Consider the following 27,441-nt stretch of genomic DNA (forward strand, 5'->3'; position numbering starts at 1 on the left):
AAACAAGAATTTAACATACCTTATGAATTTCTGGTTGAGAGACACTGGTGGTTTCCCTCTAAAATTGTGAATTGCACCATTACATTCCTCATGTGATGTCGGAACAATAACACTGGCCAGTGGTGCTATTTGTGGTTGCACATATTCAGGTTGGTAGAGGGAAATTACAGGGTGCTTAACATCTGGAACAATGCTCATTTTCAGGGGAGGACTTGAATATGCAGTTTCATCACACACTTCTCTATCACTACCACTACTGGACATCTCCATGATATGTTGCTTCTCAAGTCGAAGGCGTTCCAGTTTTTTGGACAAGTCAGAAACTCTTTGAGAGTATTTCTCTGCCAGGTCACTTAAATCCATTTTTGGTGATGGAATGTCAGTAGCTATTGTACTTTCAGCAACATTTTGCATACCCGTATTACTGACAGCCTTTTCCAGTCCCATAACATTTGACTGCAAAGGAAGGGATGAGACTGTGCCATTCATTTCATTGATTGCACTAATAATCCTCTTGTTCATGGCTACTATTAAATCACTGTGGTTTACTTCATTGACAGCACCAGCACCACTTGGGGTCACTTTTTCACATTGTAATGCTGGTCCACCTTCTTCAAAATTTTTATTTTCTTGTAATTCAACTGAGTTAGAATCTCTATTCTCCTGACTATGAACATCAGGTAGTTGTGTGGCAGTAGGAGCAGTGAACTGCACATCATTGCAATTACTGGAGTTAGCACGATGTGACATTTTAACATCTGTATCACAAATTTCAATAGTTTGTTCGGTATCTTGTTTTATATCTAATGCCCTTTGCTGTAAAATTTCTAACTTATCTGCACGTCTACCAGACAATAGTGATACCCGAGCTCTACGGCAGTTTGAGTTCTCAAATTCGTCATTGTTTAATGGTCGATTTGTTGAACAGTTAACTATTTCTTCAGGTTGTATTGAGGTACTGCTAATGGAAACACTCAAATTCTCAATGCTCTCTCTACTCATTGTTAACAATCTACGGATGTAGCAACTCAGCTGTGGATTTACGCTTATGTGCGTATCTACAACAGTGATATCACTTTTCTGTGTATTCACTTCAAATGAGCTTATGGCATCCACTGCAGACTCAATTTCTTTTGCTCTAGCCGTAGACATTTTTTCTGGTGGACTAAAATAAGATGTACTTGCAGATGTCGCATTCATTGTTTCATCTAATTCTTTGGAAACCATGTCTCGCTTCTCCTCATTATCATCTGAATCAGAAGTACCATCGCTTTCATCACGTAATTTATTTCCTCGCACCGTATCATCTCCATAGGTTTTTTCAACATTCAATTTGTTTCCCGTAAGCCTCGAGGTTTTACGTGATGTAAGTCCTGTGGGATCAAGCTGCTCCTGTCCCGATTCGAGCTGAGGGCACGTACCAATGCAGCTAAGATTTTCTCGTGTTTCACAAGACCTGTTTTTCCAAGGCTGTGTCTGCAGTTCTTTTGTGGAAACACCTCTGTAACGCACCTTCTCCCAACAATGTCGTTTACAATGTTTCCTTTTCTCAGTTTCCCTATTCATTCGTTCACTGTCGACAGTATCGTACAGTCTATTTCCAGTCAATTCTTGTGATGTATCACAAACCTCAACAACAATCTTTACATCACCACAGGAACTGTGGGAGTCAGTACTGGTGGCACTTACCTCTGGCCTCTCTCTACTGTCTAACACACTGCAGTCACTGACCAGACTTGTTGAGGAGCCAAAAGCAGTTAACTTAACTTTATCAAAGTTATCTTTCATTTTTTTACCTTCAGTTCCTTTACTACTTAGCAATTTCAGCCTTTTTGTCTCGCTAGCCTTCCTCAAAACTTGTTCACTATGTGCACTGTTCTGTTGTTCGTTACAGTCTCCTTCGTCGTTTGACTCGTAATGTTTGGATGGGCCACATTTTTGAGATTTCTTCTCCAAACTATTTTTTAGTGGCTCTCGCTTACGTTCAGCTCGGGAGACATCTGTGGTCACTAAAGTGTCTGAACATTCGGACAAAATTATTTTGTTCACGAGACAGTTATTGCCAGCAGTCTGCCTTGTACGCTTATTTCTCAATACATCTATTTCGTGTTTAGAATTGAGAATTTTCGATTCAGTATTTGTTGATGTTCCTCTATTAGATGAGACATCACTCGACGAACTGCTACTTGTCGTTTGCGAGGAAAAAGAAGCACTTACAGGAACTGCCTCACTCGTGGTAGCTACACTTTCCTGATGAGTATGTCCTATCCCAGATGGCTTTGAATCTAATGGGCAAGTTTTTTCTAGATGGATGTTAGCTCCATCTGTAAGGTCCTCAGCGTCAGAAGCCTGGGACTTACATGCTTTCTCTGATTCCTTAGAAGGTAAGGGTCCACCGAATGGTTGCTGTTCACTTGGCTCTGAAACAGCTGTACTGTGCATAACCTGAGATGACGCGAATACCTTCCCAGATGCAGGTACCCGCACTGCTGTTTGTGGCGGTACACAGTGTCCGACATTCAGCTTCACGTCAGATTCCACAGCTATGTTTTTCCCCTTGTTACACACGGTGTCTGATATTTTTTCTGAAAATAAAATTAATGAAACATATTGTAGTAGTAATAGTAATGGTATTTCTGGCACTGATCATGATTACCACGTGTAATACCACCACTAAAAACAATGAAATGCAGCATATTTTGACACTAACTTTTACATCCATCATTATTATTGTTATTTTTTTCACTAATACCTACATAGTGTGTAATTATAGTTCAGCTCAATAATATTATACCATATTTACCCAAATATAAGATGAGTTTTTTTCCCAAATTTGTCATTTGAAAAATATGGGGTAGTCTTACATTTGCATATTCAATTAATGCTGCTGAGCTCAACGTTTTTACATTGTTTAATGGACGACTATAGGGGTCAGCTTACATTTACAGGTGAAGCTTTGGCCACTGAGTTTTTGAAAAAAATTATTTTGAAGAATTCCGAGGGGTAGAGTTCACCAAACAACATTTCATTCCAATAGCCTTGAGGTTTCCTGATATGTTGAAGCACTCGGTACAGTACTGACAACACCAGAACAATCACTTAACATTTGACTTGTGGCACTACTGTGACGGATAGTCGAGAAACTGTGAACTAGCGGTTGTGATAATCTGATGCTTTGCTTCAAAATAGACAATTTTGTCAAACACAGGAGAAAATAAAATTAAAGTCTATAATCTCACAAACTTTTGTTGTATCTGAACAAGTTTACATTAAAAGTTCTCCTACGTGTACTGAAATCATATACGACCATAGACAAAAAAGTATTAATCGTCTGCCGGATGCCGCAGAGGCTAAGTCCGAGTCGTTCACTTAAGGTGGCCATTAAAGTTGATTATCGAACAGAATTTTAAGTCTGGTGGTAAGCCATCTGGAAACATTGTAGAATGTGGAAGAGTCTGGAGGAAGTGTTGTCCTTTTATTCGAGAGGCTATAAGGCTCTCACTGTTCGGGGTCTATTGTTAAACGTCATGCAAGTAAGCAATGAAGTCACGAGATCAAATCCACTACATTCCATTTTCTTTTTATTCTCTTTTAATCACCTTTCAGTTGTCTGCGAAAGTAGTCAGTCTGATGGAGCTAAAAAATAATTCCCTTCACTTTGGCTACCTGCCGCACACTACTTGCCAACTTCGTCAGGTGTCGTGCAACCAGGTGAAGACCGTGCTATGATCACATTTACCAATTATCATTTCATGATTTGCAGTTCTTATCTTTAGTTACTTATTGGATTTTGCGTGCTTGAAACTTATTAATGCTGTTCAAGTGTTGTAAAATAGCGTCACAAGTGGAAAAAAGTCTAAGATTTGCAACATGTTGTATGCTCTGGGTTTAACAGAAGTGTGAAGGCAGCAAGGCAGATTGGAACATTTGTACTGTGTGTGTGTGTGTGTGTGTGTGTGTGTGTGAGTGCTTTTGAGCAGAGCATGTCAGCAAAGGACTTAACTGTTTCAAGAAAAGTCATCCATTCTGTCACGACTCACTTTCTACAATCAAGAAGTCTTGACAACTGACATATGTGATGAACTGCAACCATTTAACAATAGAACTCCATTTGCTTTTAATAGACAAGGTTCAGAAATCGGGTGTAGGAGTAAAACAAGCTCTAAATGCTTGCAACAAAAACCAATGGTGTGACTATTACTGCAGTTTAGCTTGAATGTCACAATTTCGCTCACTGAGAATGAGCTACTGTGAACAATGCAGTGTAGGGTTGTTCTGATCACAATTGACAGCAAACCCAACACCAACAAAGATAGTACAGGTATACATGCCTACATCACAAGCTGAAGATGAAGAGACAGGGAAATTATGTGACCATATTGACAAGGTAATACAGTTGGTAAAAGAACATGAGAATCTAATAATCATATCGGATTAGAACCCAGTTGTAGGGGAAGGAGTACAAGAAAAGGTTACATGAGAATATGGGCTTGGGACAAGGAATGAGAGAACCAAAAGATTAACTGAATTCTGTAATAAATTTCAGCTAGCAGCAGTGAATGCTCTGTTCAAGAAGCATAAGAGGAGGAGGTGTACTTGGAAAAGGCTGGGTGATATGGGAAGGTTTCAGTTAGATTACCTAATGGTCAGGGAAAAATTTTGAAATCAGACTGGATTCTAAGGTTTAGCTTACTCATGAGCAGATATGGACACAGATCAAAATTTAGTCTTAATGAAGAGTAGGTTGAAGCTTAAGAGATTAGTCAGGAAGAATCGATATATGAAGGAGTGAGATACAGAAGTACTAAGGAATGATGAGACGAGTTTGAAGTTCTCTAGGGCCTGTAGATACAATGAGGAATAGTACTGTACGCAGTCCAGTTGAAGAGGAATTGATGTCTCTAAAAAGGGCAATCACAGAAGTTTGAAAGAAAAACAAAGGTACAAAGAAGGTAATTGCGAAGAAACCTGAAGTAAAAGAAAAAATACATAAGTTGATCATTGAAAGAATGAAGTGCAAAAATGTTCAGGGAATGTCAGGAATACAGAAATACAAATCACTGGAAAATGAAGTAAATGGGAAGTGTAGGGAAGCTAAGATAAAATGGCTGCATGAAAAATGTGAAGAAATAAAAAAAGAAACGGTTGTCGGCAAGACTGACTCAGCGTATAGGAAAGCCAAAATGACCTTTGGTGAAATAAAAGGCAAGGGTGGTAACATTAAGAGCACAATGGGAATTCCACTATTAAATGCAGAGGAGAGAGAGGATAGGTGGAAAGATTACATTGAAGGCCTCTAAGAGGGAGAAGATTTGTCTGATGTGACAGAAGAAGAAACAGGACTGGATTTAGAAGAGATAGGGGATCCAGTATTACAATCAGAATTTAAGTGAGCTCTGGAGGACTTAAGATCAAATAAAGCAGAAGGGATGGATGACATTCAATCAGAATTTCTAGAACCATTAGGGAAAGTGGAAACAAAGCGATTAGTCATCGTGGTGTGTAGAATATATGAGTCTGGCAACATACCATCTGACTTTCAGAAAAATATCATCCACACAATTCCAAAGACTGCAAAAGCTGACAAGTGAGAGAATTATTGCACAATCAGCTTAACAGTTCATGCATCCAGTTTGCTGACAAAAATAATATACAGAAGAATGGAAAAGAACACTGATGATGTGTCAGATGATGATCAGTTTGGCCTCATGAAGGTAAAGGCTTCAGAGAGGCAATTCTGACAGTGTGATCGATAATGGAAGAGAAAAAAAAAAAAAAAAAAACAAAGACACGTTTACAAGCTTTGTCGACCTGGAAAAAGCATTCGACAATGTAATATGGTGCAAGATGTGCAAAGTCCTGAGAAAAATAAGGGAAAGCTACAAGGAGAGATGCGTACTATACTACATGTACGAGAGCAAAGAGGGAATCGTAAGAGTGGATGACCGAGAATGAAGTGCTTGGGTTTGATGGAAATAAAAGAGAGGTTTAGGAGTGGAATTAAAATTGAAGGTGAAAAGATATCAATGATACAATTCGCTGATGACAGCTGTCCTGCATGAAAGTGAAGAGGAATTAAATGATATGCCGAATGGAATGAACAGTCTAGTGAGTACAGAATATGGATTGAGAGTAAATCTAAGAAAGACTAAAGTAATGAGAACAACGAGAAACTGTTTTCCACATATTCCTTTCCTCCCTGATTCTGTGCAGAACCTCCTCATTCCTTACCTTATCACTCCACCTAATTTTCAACATTTGTCTGTAGCTCCACATCTCCAGTGCTTTGATTCTCTTTTGATCCAGTTTTCCCACAGTACATAATTCACTATCATACAATACTGTGCTCCAAACGTACATTCTCAGAAATTTCTTCCTCAAATTAAGGCCTATGTTAGATACTAGTAGTCTTCTCATGTCCAGGAACACTCTTTTTGTAGTGCTAGTCTGCTTTTGATATCCTCTTTGCTCCATCCGTCATTGATTATTTTGCTGCCTAGTCATCTACTTCGTGACCAACAATCCTCACACTGAAATATCTGTTCAATAGCCTCATATAGTTTCACCCTCTCTTCATCTTCTGCTTGTAATGTCAAGATGTATTCCTGAACCATTGTTGGCATTGGCTCACTGTCAATTCTGATGACGACAACACTATCATTGAGCTGTTCACAGTAATTCACTCTCTGCCCTATCTTCCTATTTATTATTAATCCTCCTCTTGTTACACAATTTTCTGAGCTTTAGATATTACCCTGTACTTGCCTAACCTGAAAGCCTTACTGTCTTTACATTTCACTTCACTGACCCTCACTATATCTAGATGGTGGCTTGCATTTCATTTCTAGTTTTCCCACAACACTCAAACTTCTGAATTTCCACACACTGTCTTGTGGAATGTTACCCTTTTCCTAGGTTACTCAATTTTTTCACATGTTGAATTACCTCTTAGCAGTCTCCTGCTCGGCATCCAAATGGGGTACTAATCCATAATATTTTACCAATGGAGGGATCGTAATAACACCTTTTCAATTACAGGTTCCAAATCTTGTGGATACCTATCACATGTCTTTCATGTAGTAGTTTCCAGTGCCTTCTGCATCATCTTGCCATTGTGCCCACTGATTCTTCTGCTTTTTAGGGGAATTCCCCATTCCAAGGCTAAAATATTGCTCTTAAACTCTTTCCACTCCTCCGTCCTCTTTGACAAGGCCTACGGCCTTCTATGGAAAGTCTTTGGCCACCATCACTGCTGATTTTTATTCAAAATTTAAGCAGTGAATAGGGTAAAAACCCAAGTCCCAAGATGTTTTGATGACTTGTCAAAGACATTACCCCTACACCACAGGTGCAGATTATATACATTATTTATGTTCCATAGGAGCTGTAGCGTAGTGCACGCCAGCAAACGACATATTTTTAAGGAGTGTCTGGACTTGCTGCAGTGTGACATTAATTTTTATTTCTTTCACTTTCGCTACAGGTCCGCTGTGGATAATACTGCCGTTACCATGCGACATGTATGTTATCTACATAAATTGACGTACATATAACATTGTTGGCAATTGCATTTTGACTGTCATTCTGTATCTATTGAAACAAGTTAGTAGTTAATTTGTTGTGACAGTAATTTGATATCTCTGGAGCTACCATGTGTCATTTACAAAGTATAAGCATTGTTACACAGATGACATATACATTATTTAATTTGTGTGTCATCTGCACAACAGTGCTTACACTTTCTAAATGTATGAAAAAGAAGTTCCAAAACAGTCAGATTACTATTGCAACAAATTACTAATAACTTGTTTCAACAGACATAGAATGATGGTTAAAATACAGCTGTAAACAATGTTATATTTATGTTGATCATTAAAAGGAAGGCATTTTTTGATGTGACAGAATCTTCTCACGAAATTCCAATCACCAACTTTCTCATCCGAATGCAAAAATATTTGTCAACACCGATCTACACAGGGAGGAATGATCAGCATGATAAAATAAGGGAAATCAGAGCTCGTGTGGAAAGATATAGGTGTTCATCCTTTCCACGCAATATATGAGATTGGAATAATAGAAAATTGTGAAGGTGGTTCGATGAACCCTCTGCCAGGCATTTGAATGTGATTTCCATAGTATCCATGTAGATGTAGATGTAGATGTGGATGCAGTTTCATCGCCTTTCATTTCTCTTGCACAATTACACATGAAAGATGACATATAAGAGCTCAAATGTCAAAGAAACTGAAGAATTACTATACCTTCGTATTTTTAAAGAATTATATATAAAAACAAAGATGAGGTGACTTACCGAACAAAAGCGCTGGCAGGTCGATAGACACACAAACAAACACAAACATACACACAAAATTCAAGCTTTCGCAACAAACTGTTGCCTCATCAGGAAAGAGGGAAGGAGAGGGGAAGACGAAAGGAAGTGGGTTTTAAAGGAGAGGGTAAGGAGTCATTCCAATCCCGGGAGCGGAAAGACTTACCTTAGGGGGAAAAAAGGACAGGTATACACTCGCACACACGCACATATCCATCCACACATACAGATATAGTAATTTTACTTACTAGTATTGCTTTTTGTGAAATATTCAGGAGAGGAGTGGGGTCATCAAGAGACTTCAAGACAAGCAGTGGTATTATACCTTTGTATATCACATCTAAAGAGTGCATATGACTAAGAGTGAGGATGAGAATACTGTGCTGTAGAGGTGACCTTGTGGAAGGCTAGATGACTACAAGTGACAGGCACTGCAGTGTTTTTGGGGTAATCAGCTTCCAAAAATCACTGTCATAATCCAGAAACTCGTCAGGTAACTCAAGAGCAGTTTTAAACGATGGAAAATCCAGGCTGGAATAATGACAATATTATGAAAAGGATAGCTGTTAATTGCCATATAGCGGAGATGATGAGTCGCAGGTAGGCACAACAAAAAGACTGTCAAATGAAGCTTTTGGTCAAACAGGCCTTCATCAGAAAACACACACACACACACACACACACACACACACACACACAGACACACACACAAAACAGTTTCTGCAATTGCTATACATAAGACCAATGGTATGTTTCACCATTAAATATTTATTTGTAAAATAACCATGCTGGATTCTGAAAAATTCTTTGCATGTACCTTTGTCCATCTTTTCCAGCTTTCAAAAACAATGACACACAGAAATTGTGTTATGAAAGTACAAATTAATTCAAGATCAATGCTGTGTGCACCAAAGTTATATAGTCTACACTTTTCATTCATGTAAATGTTATTACTATAAACTTTGTAGGTGTTGCAATAGCTTATAATATGGCAAAAACAAACCTTTTTTTTGCATAAATTTGCAACTTACAGCTCAGTGCTCAAGTGTTTTCAAGCCTCAGATGTTATATGCTACCTGTCACAACTTGATAAATGCAACATCAATCCAAACTGCAAGACAGTTACAGAAAATAAATAAAAATGTTACGCAGAAATGACAATATGTTTCCAAATAAAGGGAGACAGTCACACAAGGTAGTACAATAAAAACAATTTTTAGTCTCTCTTACGCCTATTATAAAATTATAACTTACAGGTAAAGACCTACAGAATAAACATTGAGCAAGGTTTGCCAAATATACTGTACATTTTTGAAGATTCTTTCCAGTTAAAGGTGGTATATTCAGCTTGACAGAACATTTAACATGGGTTATAACTCAGTTCTCATTTAGTCAGATCATATTGAGTTAAACTTGTCCAAAAGCCTTCCTCCTCATCTGTGACTTCTTTTGCATTTAAGAAAACCAAACATTATTGGAAAAGTTCTACATTATCAGAGACAAAAGGTACTTAATGTGGTTCGTACAGAACACCAGCAAATTTACCATTTCTAACTTGACTACTTTATCATATCACATATGTAAGTTTTTTCCTCAAAAATATCTCAACGTGTAGAGAAAAGGTGACAAATTACTTGTGGTTAAAAAGTTGGACTATCACAACAAAGCAAGAAGAATTTGGAAAAGACTGATAATTGTCAAACATAAATATATTTTTACCTTGTAAACATGACACTGTGTTAGCCTCATCTTCAGTGTGTGGCTCCTTACTACAGTAGTATAGTCTTTCAAATACTGAATCCATGTTTCTTTGTCTGATATTTCCTCTCTCTTTCCATCTTGCTTCACCCATATGAATTGCTGGCTGAAAATCCACAAGACAAAAAGCTGATTATGAAAACTATATGTAGTTTATGAATACAAAGTAATTAATGTGGAAGAAAATCTTGGAATCTACACTGGCAAGCTTTCGAAGCTGTGAAGGAAAAGGACAGGAGAGGTCTAGGAAAATGGGTAGATTTTGGGAAAGTCACCCAGAACCACAGGCCAAGAGAGACTTACCATATGGGATGAGAAGGAAAGACTGATTGTTGGGGACTGCATAGGACTAGATGTGAAAACCTGAGCACTTCAAAGTGGAAGACAAGGTAATATGCAGATGGAGATTACTGCTTAAACATCATGCACGAGTTAATAAGAGTGAAAAGCTAAGTGCATTGTACATAACAGAGGTGGGGAGGGAATGGTGAAAAACAGACGTGTAAGACAATGAAAGATGTAGAACACTAAAATGAAGTGAAGCAAAGAGTAGTTACAGTGAAGAAATGCTGAGACGGAAGAAATTAACATAAATTAAGGCCAGGTGGGTGGCGAGATACAAGGACATGTTATAGTGCTAGTTCCCACCTGCGAAGTTCTGAGAAACTAATGTCTGGGGGGAAGAGTCCAGATGGCGCCTGTGATGAAACAGGTGCTGAGATCATGAATGTCATCATGTAGAGAATACTCTGCAACAGGATATTGCAAGTTGCCAGTATATACCCTCTGCCTATGCCCATTCATCCTAATTTATAATTTGGTGGTAGTCATGCCGGTGTAGAAGACCGAATAGTGTTTGCTTAACAGCTGGTATATGACATGTTGTTTCACAGGTGGTTCTCCCTTTGATAGTATATGTTTTGCCAGTTATGCGGGCAGGAGCCATAGGGTAGGGCGACAGGTGCAGGAGCATAGGGTCTGACAAAAATATTGCGGAGATTGAGAGGGTCACGGAAAGCTATTCTAGGTGTGGTGGGCAAAATTTCAGACAGAATGGATCTCATTTCAGGGCATGATTTTAGGAAGTCATGGCACTGTCGAAATAGTATTATCCTGATCTGGAATGTGTTAATCAGCTAAGTCCCCAATGGTGTGCTACGAAGTTCTTTTTTGGAGGGACAAGCAATACTGGGACTGGATATGATGGCCAGGGAAACATGCTTTTTAAGTAGGCAGGTGGGGTAAATTACCTGCAGTGAAAGCTAACATGAGAATGGTGGTATATTGCTGTAAAGAGTTTGCATCCCAACAAATACGTCTGCTCGTGTGCCAAGACTGTATGGGAGGGAACATGTGACATGGAAAGGATAGCAACTGCCAAATGTAAGTAGTGTTGTTTGTTGGTAGGTTTAATGTGGACGAAAGTGTGTAGCTGACCTTCAGTGAGAACAAGATCAACATCAAGGAAAGTGGCATGGGGTTCTCAAGAGGACCAGGTGAAATTTAATTGGGAGAAGGCATCCAGACATTTTAGGAATTTTAGCAGGTCAGCCTCACCATGAGTTCATATGGTAAATATGTCATCAATGTATCTACACCAAATCAGGGGCTGAAGACTTACAGATCCCAGTAAAGCCCCCTCCAAGTGACCCATGAAAAGGTTGCATAGGAAGGAACCATCCTGGTTCCCATGGCCGTACCCCTTATCTGTTTGTATGTCTGCCCCTCAAAGGTGAGTAGTTGCTGGTAGGTATAAAGTTGATTAAGGTGAGTAGGAAGGATGTCATAGGTCTGGAATCAGGTGGGCGGTAACTGAGGAAATGTTCAGCAGCAGACAGACAGTGTACGTGAGTGATGTTGGTATAGAGGGAGGTGGCATCAATGGTGACAAGTAAGGTGTGTGGTGGGAGTGGGACATGCATGGATTTCAGATGATCTAGGAAATGGTTGGTATCTTTGATGTAGGAGGGGCGTCTTTGTACTATGGGTTGCAGATGTTGATCAACTAAGGCAGATACACATTTGGTGGGTGCTTTGAAGCCAGCCACTATAGGACAGCCAGGAAGATTGTGCTTGTGGATCTCAGGAAGAAGGTAAAAGGTGGAAGTGTGTGGTTTGGATGGGGTGAGAAGTTCTGTGGATTGAGGTGACAGTCCTTGTGAGGGGCCTGAGGTTTTAAGGAGGGACTGCAGGCAGTTTGAATCACAGGGATGGGATCTTGATGGCAGATGCTGTATGTAGAGGCGTCAGACAGCTGGAATAAACCTTCACTAACATACTCCTTTCAGTCAAGTACTACAGTGGTAGATCCTTCGTCTGCTGGGAGGATAATGATGGAGTCATCAGCTTTTTTGGAACGTACAGCCTGGAGTTCTGCAGGTAACATGTTAGGGTCTTGTTGAAGAGACCCGAAGAAGGGTTGTGAAGCAATGCTAGGTGTTAGGAGTTCTTGGAAGGCTAGTAAGGGATGACTTTGAGGTAGTCCTGGTACTGCTGAGCCCTCCAAAGAACAACTTCGAAGCACACCATTGACAGGGCCATGACTTCCTAAAATCATGCCCTGAAATGAGTTCCATTTCATCTGAAATTTTGCCCACCACACCTAGAATAGCTTTCCGTTGCCCTCCCAATATCCGCAATATTCTTGTCAGACCCTATGCCCTTTCTGCACCCATCTCCCTACATTGTGGCTCCTGCCCCTGTGACCGTCCTCGCTGCAAGAATTACTGTATGCAACCTCCTACCACCACAACAGCCCTATAACTGGCAAAACACATACTATCAGAGGGAGAGCCACCTGTGAAACAACACCTCATATACCATCTGTTATGTAAACACTGTTTGGCCTTCTACATTGGTGTGACTACCACCAAATCATCAATTAGGAAGAATGGGAACAGGAAGAGGATGTATATTGGCAACTCACAGTATCCTGTTGCAGAGCATGCTCTACAACATGACAATAGTGACCTTAGCACCTGTTTCACCACACGCACCATTTTGACTCTTCCCCAGACACCAGTTTCTCAGAACTCTGCTGGTGGGAACTAGCACTACAACATGTCCTTGGTTCTCGCCACCCACCTGGCCTTAACTTATGTTAATTTCTTCCATCTCAGCATTACTTCAATGGAACTACTCTTTGCTTCACTCCATTGTCTTACATGTCTACTTTTCACCAGCCCCCTCCCACCTCCGTTATGTACAATACATTTAACTTTTCACTCTTATTAACTCCTGAATTATGTTTAGGCAGTAATTTCTGTCTGCATATAATCCTGTCTTCCACCTTTAAGCTCTAAGGTTTTCAAATCTCATCCAATGCAGTCCCAAACAATCAGTCTTTTCTTCTCATCCCGTACAGTAAGTCTCCCCTGACCCGTGGTTCTGGGTGATTTTCCCAAAATCTGCCCTTTTTCCTAGAGCTCTTGAGCCCTTTTCCTTCATCCCTCTTCCTTCTCCTTCAACCCTTCTGTCTGAAGAAGGAGCCACTGGCTCTGAAAGCTTGCTAGTTAAAACCCTTTTTTTATGTGTGTGTTCTGCCGTGGTGAGTAGATTTTTTATTTATCCAATTAAATAATTTTGTCAATAATTGATCATTTTCATAGTTAGTTAGAAAATCTTGAAGATACACACCTGTTATGGAAAACAGATATATTAGAAGAATACTACCACTGATTTTATTTATTTATATACTTTTTCATTTTTTCATGGTAGTGGCATTCTTGGCAAACTGAGATGGTGAAAGGAAAATTGTCTATTTTATTATTTTTACATCACAAAGCATTGGTTCATGTTCATGACAGGAGAGTACTGTAGATCAGCCACTGTAATGTCAATGAGATGTAAACAAATATCTATGGGAGACTATACTGCATTTTAAATGAAAATATGCAGAAATATAAATACAGAATATACAGAATATACAGAAATTTTAAAGGAAACGTGTACTACTGGTTAAAGCGTTTGACATCACAGTACCGATTCTTCCTCATGTATTACATGCAACATTTTTCACAAACATATTTTAAAGATTAAAAAGATTTGAATACTGAGGTCCAAAGGAACTAATGGATGTTTAAACAAGATGATAAAACAGATATTAGGCAACATATTCTTGCAACAAATTTACAAATGTTTATATTTAAATGTTCTCCATGACAAAGAAATATTATCTCTCATTATTTATTATCAGGTACTGTATTGTATTGTAGTGATTCTCTTATCTGTATAAGCATCTAATTCATCAGATATTGGACGAACCAAGCGGCACATGATGGAGATGCAACTATACAGCTAAAAATGAGATGATGACAGGTACAATACATTACTCTTACAATACAAATGTCTATTTATAGATATTAAATAGCTTAAGGGTGGAAACCTGTGTGACTTTTCTGAAATCTACACGTTTTCCTAGACCTCTCCAGTCCTTTTCCTTCTCATCTCAATTAATTGAGTGCTTCACATAAACACACAGAGTCTGAAAACTGTACCAGTGATACAATACTGTATTCTACTGAACTGTGAAAAAAAGTTTATTTAAACAAGAGGAAAAGAAATAGTCAACAACATATAAGAAATTTTATAGGATTATCACAGATAAACAACTGAAAACATGAAATAGTGAAGGAAGCAGAGAATTAAATGTTCATCTATCAAAGCTATCCATTCGCCTTCCATTGTACTCCTTTTCCACATATCAGTCAGTTGTTGGCTAGTATTCCTTTTGAAACTCTCAATGAGCACTGTTTCTTTCATTCATCCAGGTTCCACCTTGTTAATTTCCTCCGTTTTAATATGTAGTTCATAATCAATTAATTATGTTCAGAATCCACTACCGGCCTGGAAATGTTTTTCAGTAAGTATTTTAGAAAGGGGAAAATAGATGAAAAAGGGCATCAAAATGGTACATCGGTTAACAATGCAGAGTATACAAACATTTGCAGACTAATAAGAAAACAACAGGTACGAAGAGAGGGTTGGGGTGCTGCGGGAGAGAGCAAATACGTGGGGAGTTGGTATAGGAGGTGTGGTGATAGAGGAGGAAGCAACAAGGTCTCTCTCATCCTATGGTCTCAAGTGATCTGCCCTTTCTTTTTAACCTTCCTTAATCCATCACTCTCTCCTCCCAAAGGTAGGTACAATTACTTCCAAAATCATGGATAGTGTAAACATGTATACAGGCACAGGTTTTGATGTTGCTGAGCAACGGTCATACAATAATATTTCAATGAACACACCATCTGTACTGTTGCTTATTTAATTAAGACCTAGGTTTTGACCTTTTATGCCATTTTAAAGTGACTGAGTTTATGTTATTAACATATACTCTGTGATCAAAAGTATCCGGACACCCCCAAAAACATACATTTTTCATATTACGTGCATTGTCATTGTACTGCCACCTACTGACAGGTAATCCATATCAGCAACCTCAGTGGTCATTAGACATCGTGAGAGAGCAGAATGGGGTGCTCCACAAAACTCACGGACTTCGAATGTGGTCAGGAGATTGGGTGTCACTGTGTTATACGTCTGTAAGTGTCATTTCCACTCTCCTAAATATCCATAGGACCACTGTTTCTGATGTGATAGTGAAGTGGAAACGTGAAGAGATGCATACAGCACAAAAGGGTACAGGTCGACCTCATTTGTTGGCTGACAGATTGTGCCGACAGTTGAAAAGGGTCGCAATGTGTAATAGGCAGACGTCTATCCAGACCATCACACAGGAATTCCAAACTGCATCAGGATTCACTGCAAGTGCTATGACAGTTACGTGGGAGGTGAGAAAACTTTGATTTCACGGTAGAGCGGCTGCTCATAAGCCACACATCATGATGGTAAATGCCAAATAATGCCTCGCTTGGTGTAAGAGGTGTAAACATTGGTTTGAGCAGTGGAAAAACATTGTGTGGAGTGACGAATCAAGGTACACAATATGGCGATCCGATAGCAGGGTGTGGGTATGGCGAATGCCCATTGAACGTCATCTACCAGCGTGTATAGTGCCAACATTAAAATTCAGAGGTGGTGGTGTTATGGTAGGGTCATGTTTTGCATAGAGGGGGTTTGCACCCCTTGTTGTTTAGCATGGCACTATCACAGCACAGGGCTACATTGATATTTTAAGCACTTTCTTGTTTCCCACTGTTGAAGAGCGATTTGGGGATGGCGATTGCATCTTTCAACACGATCGAGCATCTGTTCATAATGCACGGCCTGTGGCGTAGTGGCTCCATGACCATAACATCCCTGTAATGGACTGGCCTGCACAGGGTCCTGACCAATTCCTTTATAACACCTTTGGGATGTTTTGGAACACCAACTTCGAGCCAGGACTCACCGACTGACATCAGTACCTCTCCTCAGTGAAGCACTCCTCGAAGAATGGGCTGCCATTCCCCAAGAAACCTTCCACCACCTTACTGAACGTATGCCTGTGAGAGTGGAAGCTATCATCATGGCTAAGGGTGGGCAAACACCATATTGAATTCCAGCATTACTGATGGAGGGCGCCATGAACTTTTAAGACATTTTCAGCCAGGTGTCCAGGTACTTTTGATCACAGTGTACACTGCAGGACATCCAAAATTGCAGCAATGGGATGTCCTGCAATATATTTTAATGACAAACTCAGTATAAAAGGTTCAAACCTAGGTCACAATTAAATAAACAATCCAGTGAAATGGTGGTTTATCATTTAAATATTATACATACATATTCTGTACTGACATTTCACCACCTGAGAGTAAGTACCAGTCACTAGTTTCACAAGTTTTTGAAGCACCTTATTTGCAGGAATCCTCCATACTTCCTTTCTATGTCTGTGCAGCTAGTTGTAGTTTGGAGGTTAGACAAAGGGGGTGGGGGTAGAGGAGGGGTGCACGTGTGGAACAGAATGCTGTGTAATGGTGGGGTGGGAACAGGGAAGGGGATATGTGGGTGAATGACAATGACTGACTAAGGTTGAGGCCAGAAGGGTTATAGAAATGTACGATGTGTTGGAGGGAGAATTCCCACCTGCACAATTCAGAAAATTGGCAGGAATGATCCAGATGGCACAGGCTGAGAAAGCAGTCATTAAAATGAAGAACATTGTGTTGGGCATTGTGCTCAGCAACTGTGTGGCCCAGCTGTTTCTTGGCCATAGTTTGTTGGTGGTCATTCATGGGAACAGACAGCTTGTTGGTTGTCGGGTCCATGTAGAACAAAGCACAGTGGTTCCAGTGTAGCTTATAGATCACATGACAGGTTTCACAGGTAGCCCTGTCATTGATGGGATAGGTGATGCTTGCAACCAGACTTGCGACCAGACTGGAGAAGGTGGTGGTGGTGGTGGTGGGAGGATGTATGGGACAGGTCTTGAATATAGGTCTGTTACAGGGATATGAGCCATGAGGCAAGGAGTTGGGAACAGCGGTTGAGTAGGGAAGGACGAGGATATTGGGTAGGTTCAGTGGGTGGCCGAATGCTGCTATGGGGTGGATGGGGAGGATAGTGGGTAGGAAGTTCCTCATTTGAGGCATCATGAGAAGTAGTCGAAACCCTGGCAGAGAATGTGCAGTTGCTCCAGTCTGAGGTGGTACACTGTCAAGAGGGGAATGCTCCTCTGTGGCCAGACAGTGGAAGTTTGGGAAGTGGATGACAACTGGAGAGCTAAGGTGTACTGGCATAGACTGTCACCAGAACACCGGTCGGCAGAGGTGTTGTGCGAAGATCGACAGTAGGCACTGGATCGAGCGGGTCTATCACGAGAGATGTCAGAGACGCACCAACGAGCAGCACACCACCAACATCCTCTTGATAGCAAGTATTTGGACAACCACTGCTGACCAGAGGGACTCACTGACTCACACTCATGTTTGGCGTGTGTCATTTCAACTGCGAAGCGGGTATAGTTATCACAGGCTATGACTGTTCATAGTGGCCAGAATTGTGACGATAGTGAGATTACTGATACTGTCTGCAAGAGGACTATTTCTGAAGAGCTTGTACCACAAAACATGGACTCTCTTAGTTCAGTATCCAGTGCAGGTAAATAAACAACCGTATTAATCCATGTGTGCATTTGTGTTATGGTACAAGCTGCCCATTACAGTTCCCTGGATTTGTTTGCAAGTGATGCCGTGAAAGGAGAAGCAATTGCGGGTGAGGATGTAGTGGGTCTTGGTGACCAGGAAGGAGGTTTTACGATTGGAATCTGTTGGGCATTGGGAAAAGTAGAGTTCAACAGCAGGTACACCCTGGGCATTAGGCATTACAGTGCAAAGGGAGACGGCATGAATAGCTGTGAACAGACCATTGTGTGGTAAACGAACAGGAACTGTGGAGATTCAGTGGTGGAAATGGTTGGTATATTTTAAATAGGATGGTACATTGTGGGTGATAGGCGGAAGGTGCTGGTCTGTGGAAGGAGAGGTTCCTTCAGTGGGGGCACAGTAACAGGCCACAATGGAGTGTTCTGTGGGGTTGGATTTATGGGCTTTAGGAAGCACGCAATAGGTACGTGTGCGAGGAGGGGGGAAGGGGGGTTGTGGTATGTGTGAGGAGAGACAGAGACACTGGAGAGAGGTTCTGGAATGGGCCTAACAATTTGAAGAGGGGCTGGAGATCCTGCTGGATTGCTGGAATGGGGTCAACGTGGCAGGATTTGTATTGGATGGATCTGACAGCTAGCAGAATCCTTCTGCCAGGTAATGCTTGCAGTTCAAAACAACAGTGGTGGAGTGGTGGAGGCTTTGTCAGCAGGTAGGATAATAAGGCTGCACTCAGATTTTTTGTGGTGGATTTCCATTTGTTCTGTGGATGTAAGGTAGCTTGCATGTTGAGAAATTTGGGGAATGATGATGATGCAAGGTTCAGGGCTAAGAGACCTTGCCTCATCATCATCCCACAAATCCCTTGACATGCAAATTAACCTTACGTCTGGTGAAAGAACCAAACATCCACTACCTAAAATCTGATCCCAACCTTATTATCCTACCTGCTTACAATAGTTCCACCACTGTTGTTTTTTAGTGCAAGGACTCTGCCAGCTATCAGATTCATCCACTTATAGACCCTGCCACAGTGATCTCAGTCCAAAAATCCAGCAAGATCTCACACTTTACTTAAATGCTTAGGCCCACTCCAGAACCACTCTCTGGAGTCCATCTCTCCCTTCACCCCTACCATTACCTGCATGCCTACCTTCTACATGCTTCCCACTCAAGTCCATAGACCCAACCACCCCATTGTGGTCGGTTACTGTGCCCCCACTAAGAGAATCTCTGCTCTTGTATATCAACACCTTCACCCTATTACCCACAACCTAACAGCCTATTTAAAAGACACCAGCCATTTTCTCCACCAACTTTCCAGTCCCTATTCCTTTACCACATGGTGCCCTGGTCGTCACTACTGACGCCACCTACCTTTACACTAACATCCCTTGTGCCCATAGCCTAACTGCTAACGAACACTACCTTTCCCAGAACCCGATGGATTCCAAACCTACAAACTCCTTCTTGGTCAGCAGGACCAACTACATCCTTAACAGCAATTATTTTTCATTTGCAGGCATCAACTACAAACAAATCCAGGGTACTGCAATGGGCAGCTGGATGGCACCATCCTATGCCAACTTACTCATGGGCCATCATAACTCAGAATCCCAAATCCCTGATCTGGTTCAGATTCACTGATGACTTCTTCGTGATCTGGACTCATGGTGAGGGCATCCGATCCACATTCCTCCAGAACCTCAACACCTTCTCTCCCGTTCACTTCACCTGATCCTCTCAACCCAACAAGACACCTCCTCAGTGTTGACGTTGATCTCAAAGATGGCTACAACAGTACCACTGCCTATAAAAAAAACCTACCAAACACCAGCTATACCTCCACTTCGACAGCTGTCACACATTCCATACCAAGAAGTCCCTTCCATACAGCCTATCCCCCTGTGGCCTTCACATCTGTAGTGGAGAGCAGTCCCTCTTGAAATATACCAAGGGTCTCACTGAGGTCTTCACAGACTGTAATTACCCTTCCAATCTCTTCAGTCACCACCCACCTCCCAAAGCACCACATCCAGCCACAGAGATGCATTCCCCTCTTGACACAGTACCACCCCAGACTGGAGTAACTGCGTGTTCTTTGTCAGGGTTTCAACTACCATTCATGGTGCCCTGAAATGAGGAATTTCCTATTCACTATCATCCCCAACTATCCCACAGTGGTATTCTGCTGCCTACCCAATATCCTCGTCCTTCCCTACGCAACCCCTGTTCCCAACCACTTGCTTCATGGCTCATGTCCCTGTAGCAGACCTAGATTCAAGACCTGTCCCATATATCCTCCCACCAGCACCTTTTCCAGTCTGGTCACAAGCATCATCTACCCCATCAAAGACAGGGATACCTGTGAAACCTGTCATATCATTGATAAGGTACGCTGCAATTACTGTGTTTCTTTCTAAATGGACACAATAACCGACAAGCATGAATGGCCACTGACAAACTGTGGTCACGAAACAGCTGGACTGCCCGGTTGCTGAGTACGCTGTCCAACACAATGTTCTTAATTTTAATGACTGCTTCACAGCCTTTGCCATAAAGGTCCTTCAGCCAACACCAGCTTTTCTGAACTCTCTCTCTGCAATATATCCTGTGTATCTATAGCCCCCTAGTTTCAATCTTTGTTAGTCACTGTCCTTCACTTGCATATCCTCTTCCCAGTTGCCACCCCACTATCCCCCAAGCACACCCACAGGGTTTTTACTTCTCTCATTCCCCTGCTCCCCCCCCCCCCCCCCATCTAACCTCCAAACTGCTCCTACTGGCCCTACCCTCTCTCCATCTCGCTCCTGTACACTCTCAAAAGCAGTACTTTGCTATAAACCACTGTGACCCTGTTATTCCTGCCCACCCCAGCCTCGTCCTTACCTGCACCATCCAGACTGCTTCTCTCATCATGTGCGATTGCTTGCAGTCTGGCCTCGGCAGCCAGAGACAGTGGTCATGTGATTGTAGAAACTTAATCAATGTCTGCACTAACAATAAACTATCACTGTAATGCTTCACGCTATTCACTCTTATGCCACCTAAATTGGTTCACATAGATTACTAAGGAAATTGCTACTTTGGATACAGGTACTGCTCCTAAGTTTTTCTATATACTGTACCTGCTGTTTATCTTCTACTAATAGCTACATAATTACTTGATTACAGTAGTATATTTCATAGGAAACACTTTTACCTCTATAAATACTAAGCTTCATCTAAGTTCCATCTACAATGCAAGGTGATCATAGTTAATGGTTGGTTGGTTGGCTGGTTGGTTGGTTTAAAAGAGGGGGGAAGGCACCAAACAACGAGGTCATCGGTCCCTTATTCCTCATAAAACAATGCCACAAGTGTTACAATAAAACAGAAAAAGACATATAACACAAAACGGAAAGAAAGAAAAAACCACAAAAATGAAGGAAAGACAAGGAACATTAAAAGGAACAAAAGAGGACAAGAAAACACACACACACTAGAAACAGAAGAGAGTAAACAAGAAAGCAGATTACAGTGGCTGGACAACCACGAGAATAAAAAGGAGAAGCCAACCACTCTGCAACACATTAAAACCACCACCCTAAAAGAACTAGGGTGGAGGACACAGAGGGACAAAGGACATGTGCTAAAACTTAGATCATATGATAAAACCCACCCTCATGAATAAAACTTAAGACTAAATCAGCCAATGAGGAATTGTCAGATAAAACGAGCGGCAACGAGTCCGATAACCCAATATTTCGTCGCTGGGCGGCCAAAGTGGGACAATGCACCAGAATACGGGCTACTGTCAACCGAGCACCTCACCGACACTGAGGCTGGTCTACACAGCCCAAGAGGTAACCGTGGGTCACCCAAGCATGGCTAATGAGGAGCCGGCAGAGGACAACCGATTCCCTGCAAGAGGCCCGCATGGAAGACTCAAACACATTCATAGTATCCTTAATGACATGCAGTTTGTTGTGTGTACTGTTATGCCATTCAGTCTCCCAAAGCCAAAAAACCCTACAGCGTAAGTCAGGATGCAGGACAGGTTCAGAGATGCCCGTCTCCAGAAGCGGTTTCCACATAGCCTGTTTGGCCAGCCTGTCGACAAGTTCGTTGCCTGGGATGCCAACGTATCCTGGGGTCCACACAAACACCAGTGAAAGACGGGACCAGTCCAGGGCATAGATGGACTACTGGATGGACGCCACCAAAGGATGGCGAGGGTAGTACTGGTCGATGGCTTGTAGGCTGCTCAAGGAGTCAGTACACACAACAAACGATTCCTTGGGGCATGAACAGATGTGCTCAAGAGCACGAGATATAGCCACCAGCTCAGCAGTGAAAACACTGCAGCCATCGGGCAAGTAATGCTGTTCAATACGTCCTCCATGGACATAGGTGAAGCTGACTTGAGAATCAGCCATCGAGCCGTTGGTGTAAACCACTTTGTGGCCTCGGTACTTCTCAAGAATTGAGAGGAAGTGGCAGCAGAGAGCCACAGGGTTAACTGAGTCTTTAGGGCCATGTGAAAGGTCCAGGTTGGTTGGTTGGTTGCTTGGTTGGTTGCAGAAGGGACCAAACTACATGGTCATCAGTCCCTCCAACGTTAGATTAACTAAACCGATAAAATCCCACATTAGGAGCGGCAAGTACAATGTCAATAAAATGAGAAACTAAGGGAAGGAACGGAAAGGGCGGAAGTAGATGTGAGGGAAAGCAAGTGCCTAATGACAGGGGCGGGAAGGAAGAAGCACAGGAGACAAGAGAACTGCTTAAGACATAACAGACCCTGTAACGAAAGGAGTGGGAAGGCAGAGGCCGGGGTGAACCACCAAGCCCAGTTGAAGCCAATCCAGTGGGGCGAAGGGGGGGAGCAAGAGGGCCTGCCATCCCCTCCACTCACCAATAAGGCAGAAGGTCCCTCCCTTAAATAAAGTGATAAAAACCTCCATCACGAATAAAACGTAAAATGAGATCCGCCGCTGAGGCATTGTCAACCAACAGCAGGGGTAGTGATTCTGGAAAGCTAAAGTCCGTCGTAGGGTGGCTAAGTTGGGGCAGTCCAATAATATGTGAACCACAGTCAACATCAATCCACAACAACAGAGAGGGGGGTTCTCACAATGGAGGAGATTAACGTGAGTCAAAAAAGTAAGGTCGATGCAGAGCCGGCAGAGGACGTCAGAGGCCTTATGAGAGGCCCGTACGGAGGACCGCCAAGGAGTTGTAGAATCCTTAATTGCCCTGAGCTTGTTCGGCGAAGAAAGAGTGCTTCATTCTGCATCCCAAAAGCCCAAAAACTGATGACGTAATGCTGAGTGAAGATCTATTTCCGGAATGCCAATAGCTAATTTAGCCAGTTGATCGGCAAGTTCATTGCCAGGAATCCCAACATGGCCTGGGGTCCAAATGAAAACTACCAAGTATCCATGTTGAGCGAGGAGAGAAAGGGAGTCCTGGATAGCGATGACCAACAGGTGGCGAGGGAAGCACTGGCCAACAGCATGCAAATCCCTCAATGAGTCACTACAGATAGTGAAGGATAGTCCTGAGCAGGAGAGGATATGGTCCAGTGCGTGCGAGATGACTACCAATTCTGCAGTAAAAACACTACAGTCATCTGGCACGGAATGAAGTTCCGTGCGTCACGCATAGGTGTAAGCAAAACCAGTGCGGCCAGCAACCATGGAGCCATCAGTATAGATCACTTCTGAACCCTGAAAAGAACTGAAGAGACAGGAGAACTGGTAGCGAAGAGCCATCGGAGGGACAGAATTCTCTGAATCGATTGAGAGATCAAGACAGAGCTGCGGCTGAGACACGCACCACGGAGGGGTACGTGTGTGAGCAGAGAAGAAAGGCGGTAAAGGCAATTGCTGGAGCTCAAAAAAGAGCACTGATTGCGGACAGCCATGGTAAGCCCACATCATGGCCACCGCTGTGGCAGGGTGATCTCCATGTCTGGATAAAGGTGACCATAATTAGGGTGCTTTGCGGTGCAGCAAATGGAGAGCATATAAGATATCAGCTGTTGCTGGCGCAAAACTCGCAGTGGTGGATTCCTGCCTCTGCAAGAAGGCTAAGTACGGGGCTAGTCCGGAAGGCACCAGTAGCAAGCCGGACCCCACAGTGGTGGAAGGGATCTAGTATCTGCAGTGTTGAAGGCAATGCAGAACCATAGACAGGACTTCCATAGTCTAAATGATACTGGACCAACGCTTGATACAATCACAGGAGAACAGAGCGGTCTGCACCCAAGGTGGAATTGCACAGACACCTATCAACATTGAGATGGGACCAGCACATCCTCTTCAACTGGCGAAGGTGAGGGCGCCATGTCAACTGGGCATCTAATACCAAACCCAAGAAGCGATGGGTGTCCACCACCTCGAGGGGCTGGCCATCAAGGAACAGTTCTGGATGGGGATGGACTGTACGGCAATGGCAGAAATGCAGGACACGTCTTGGCCACCGAAAACTGAAAGCCATGGGAGAGAGCCCATGAGAGGGCACGACAGATTGCCTCCTGTAGATGGCGTTCTACAGCACCCATTACAGAGGAGGCGAGGTAGATACAAAAATTGTCAGCATACAAAGAGGGGGACACTGTCGGCCCAACAGCTGTCACCAGACCATTAATGGCTATGAGAAAGAGAGGGACGCTCAGCACAGAACCCAGTGGAACCCAATTTTCTTGCCAATGGGGAGAAGAGGAACCAACTTGGACCCGGAAACAGCAACAAGAAAGGAAGTTACGGATAAAAACGGGCAGAGCGCCACGAAGGTCACATTTGTGAAGGGTGGCGAGGATGTGGTGGCGCCAGGTGGTGTCATAGGCTTTATGCAGATCAAAGAAGACTGCAAGGAGGTGCTGCCGATGGGCAAATGCCGACCGGATAGACTCCAGGTGGACCAAGTTATCCACCGTAGAGTGACCACAGCTACAACCACTTTGAGTCAATGACAAAAGGTCACAAGATTCAAGGATCCAAACAGCCACCGACTCACCATGCGTTCAAGGAGCTTGCAGAGGGTGTTAATAAGGCTAATTGGATGGTAGCTATCCTACTGTAGAGGCGGCTTCCCTGGCTTCAACACCGGAACAACAGTGCTTTCCTGCCACTGGGTAGGAAATACCCCCTCACCCCACAGAGAGTTGAAAGTGTCATTATACGACAGTGGCCAGCCACCGATAAGTGTTGGAGCATTTGGTTACGTATCCGATCCAGTCCAGGAGCAGTGTCAGGACAAAGGGCGAAGGCATTGGCAAATTCCCACTCGCTGAATGGGGCATTGTATGGTTCTGAGCAGTGAAAAACAAAATACAAAGGCAGTCGGTCTGAACGCTCTTTCAGGAGAAGGTATGTGGGCAGATACTGAGACGATGCCGAAGCTTGAGCAAAGTGTTGAGCGAAATTTTCTGCCACAAAGTCTGGATTGGTAAGGGCAACACCATGCACAGAAATTCCTGCAATCCCGGTGGGAGGACAGTGGCCAAAAATCCGCTGGAGTTTCACCCAGACTTGTGAAGAGGGGGTGTGGGGTCCTATGGCAACTACATATCGTTCCCAGCAAATCCGTTTCTGAAATTTGATTAGGTGGTAGGCCCGGGCATGGAGTCGTTTAATGACCAGAAGAAGAGCAGTAGAATGGTGCCACTTGAAGTGTTTAAGAGCACAGCGGCGGTATTTCATGGCTGCAGCAATTTCCAGAGTCCACCAAGGGACCATCTTCCGGCGGGGGGAACCTGAAGAAGAAGGGATTGCTGAAACAGCTGCTGAAAGGTTGGAGGCAGTCAACATCTGGGAAGATTCATCAACATTGTCGTGTGGCAATACAGGGGGAATGGGAGCAGAGGAGAAGGCACCCCAATCAGACTTAGATATGGCCCACCTGGGAGGGTGACTGAGCGAGAGACACTGAAGGAAGGTCAAAACAATCGGGTAATGGTTGCTGTCACATAAGTCACCGTGGACACCCAACTGAATGGAGGGAAGAGGGCCGGGACTGCAGATGAAGAGGTCAATGGTTGAGAAAGCACCGTGCGCCACTCTAAAGTGTGTGGGAGCGCCTGTGTTTAGTAAACACAGGTCAAGCCCTGCCAGAACAGCTTCAAATGTCCTGCCGAGGGCAGTAGTCGTATGACTACCCCAAAGAGGGTTGTGGGCATTAAAGTCCTCTAATAGCAGGAAGGGAGAAGGGAGTTATTGAAGAAGGGTGGTGAGTGCATGGGATGTGGGTGGCCTGTCAGGTGGGAGGTAGAGATTACAGATTGTGATTGGAGTGGCCAGATGGACCCTGACAGCAATGGCTTCCAGAGTGGTATGGAGGGGAGCCCATTTACTAACAATGTCCTTGCGGACCAAGGTGCAAACACCACCAGAAACCTGCAAGGGGCCAATTCGGTTCTGACAGAAAGCGTGGAACCCACGAAGGGTGGGTGAGTAAGAATTGACAAAATGGGTCTCCTGGAGTGCAATACAAGTGGCAAAGTAGAAGGAAAGAAGGGACTGGAACTCTGGAAGGTGACACAAATATCAATTACAATTCCACTGAAGGATTCTCAAGCTGGAGTCCAAAGTGGCAGCGAATGAACCAGAGTCGGTCACACCGCTGAGTTGCCACCCGTCACTGATAAGGATGGGGTAATATCCATACAGGTCGGGGTCAGACTCTGTTGGTTCATTGACTGTAGGAGGGGAAGGCATCATGCTGCCGATGTGGAGCAGTAGATCGCCTTTCAGGAGGTTGCCAGGAAGAGGAGTACTAGGAGGGAGCTCCAGTACGGGTGGCTGCCAAAGGAGGGGAGCACTTCTCCACCGGGGGAGGGGGAGCAGCACCCGAAGGGGTGGGTATGGGTACTGAGGGGGAGGGGGAGGCTGAAGGCATGGGGCCAATGGGGTGGGGCTGGGAAGAGGAGGGGGTAGGAGGGGGAATGGACATAATTGAAGCAAAAGTACAGGTCATAAACACAGGATGGAGCCGGTCATATTTTTGACGAGCCTCAGTATAGGTGAACCGATCTAAGGTTTTGTACTCTTGAATCCTCCTTTCTTTCACAAACACCGAGCATATAGGCAAGTGTGGAGAATGCTGTCCATTACAATTTACACACATTGACAGGGAAGCACAGGCACTCCCCTCACGGAGGGGGCGACCACAGTCACCACAGAGGGGATCAGTGGTGCAGCAGGAAGACATGTGTCCAAACCTTAAGCATTTAAAATGTCTCATTGGTGGTGGAATATAAGGTTTTACATCACACCGATACACCACTACCTTGACCTTCTATGGGAGGACATCCTGCTCGAGGGCCTG

At 43.2% G+C, this 27,441-nt stretch overlaps 1 protein-coding gene across 3 annotated transcripts in view; it reads right to left on the reverse strand.

Moving 5' to 3' along the window:
* LOC124619594 overlaps positions 1-27,441 on the reverse strand; it is a 227,025-nt gene that overhangs the window by 10,704 nt on the left and 188,880 nt on the right. For all 3 annotated transcript variants that reach the window (XM_047146096.1, XM_047146097.1, XM_047146095.1), the window contains 2 exons: positions 10,049-10,193; positions 20-2,585 (listed from right to left, as the gene is read on the reverse strand). In XM_047146096.1, the coding sequence (XP_047002052.1) occupies positions 20-2,585; positions 10,049-10,193 (2,711 nt within the window). The remainder of the gene's footprint in view (positions 1-19; positions 2,586-10,048; positions 10,194-27,441) is intronic.

The sequence above is a fragment of the Schistocerca americana genome, chromosome 6 (genome assembly GCF_021461395.2).
Source record: "Schistocerca americana isolate TAMUIC-IGC-003095 chromosome 6, iqSchAmer2.1, whole genome shotgun sequence".
Taxonomy (NCBI): domain Eukaryota; kingdom Metazoa; phylum Arthropoda; class Insecta; order Orthoptera; family Acrididae; genus Schistocerca; species Schistocerca americana.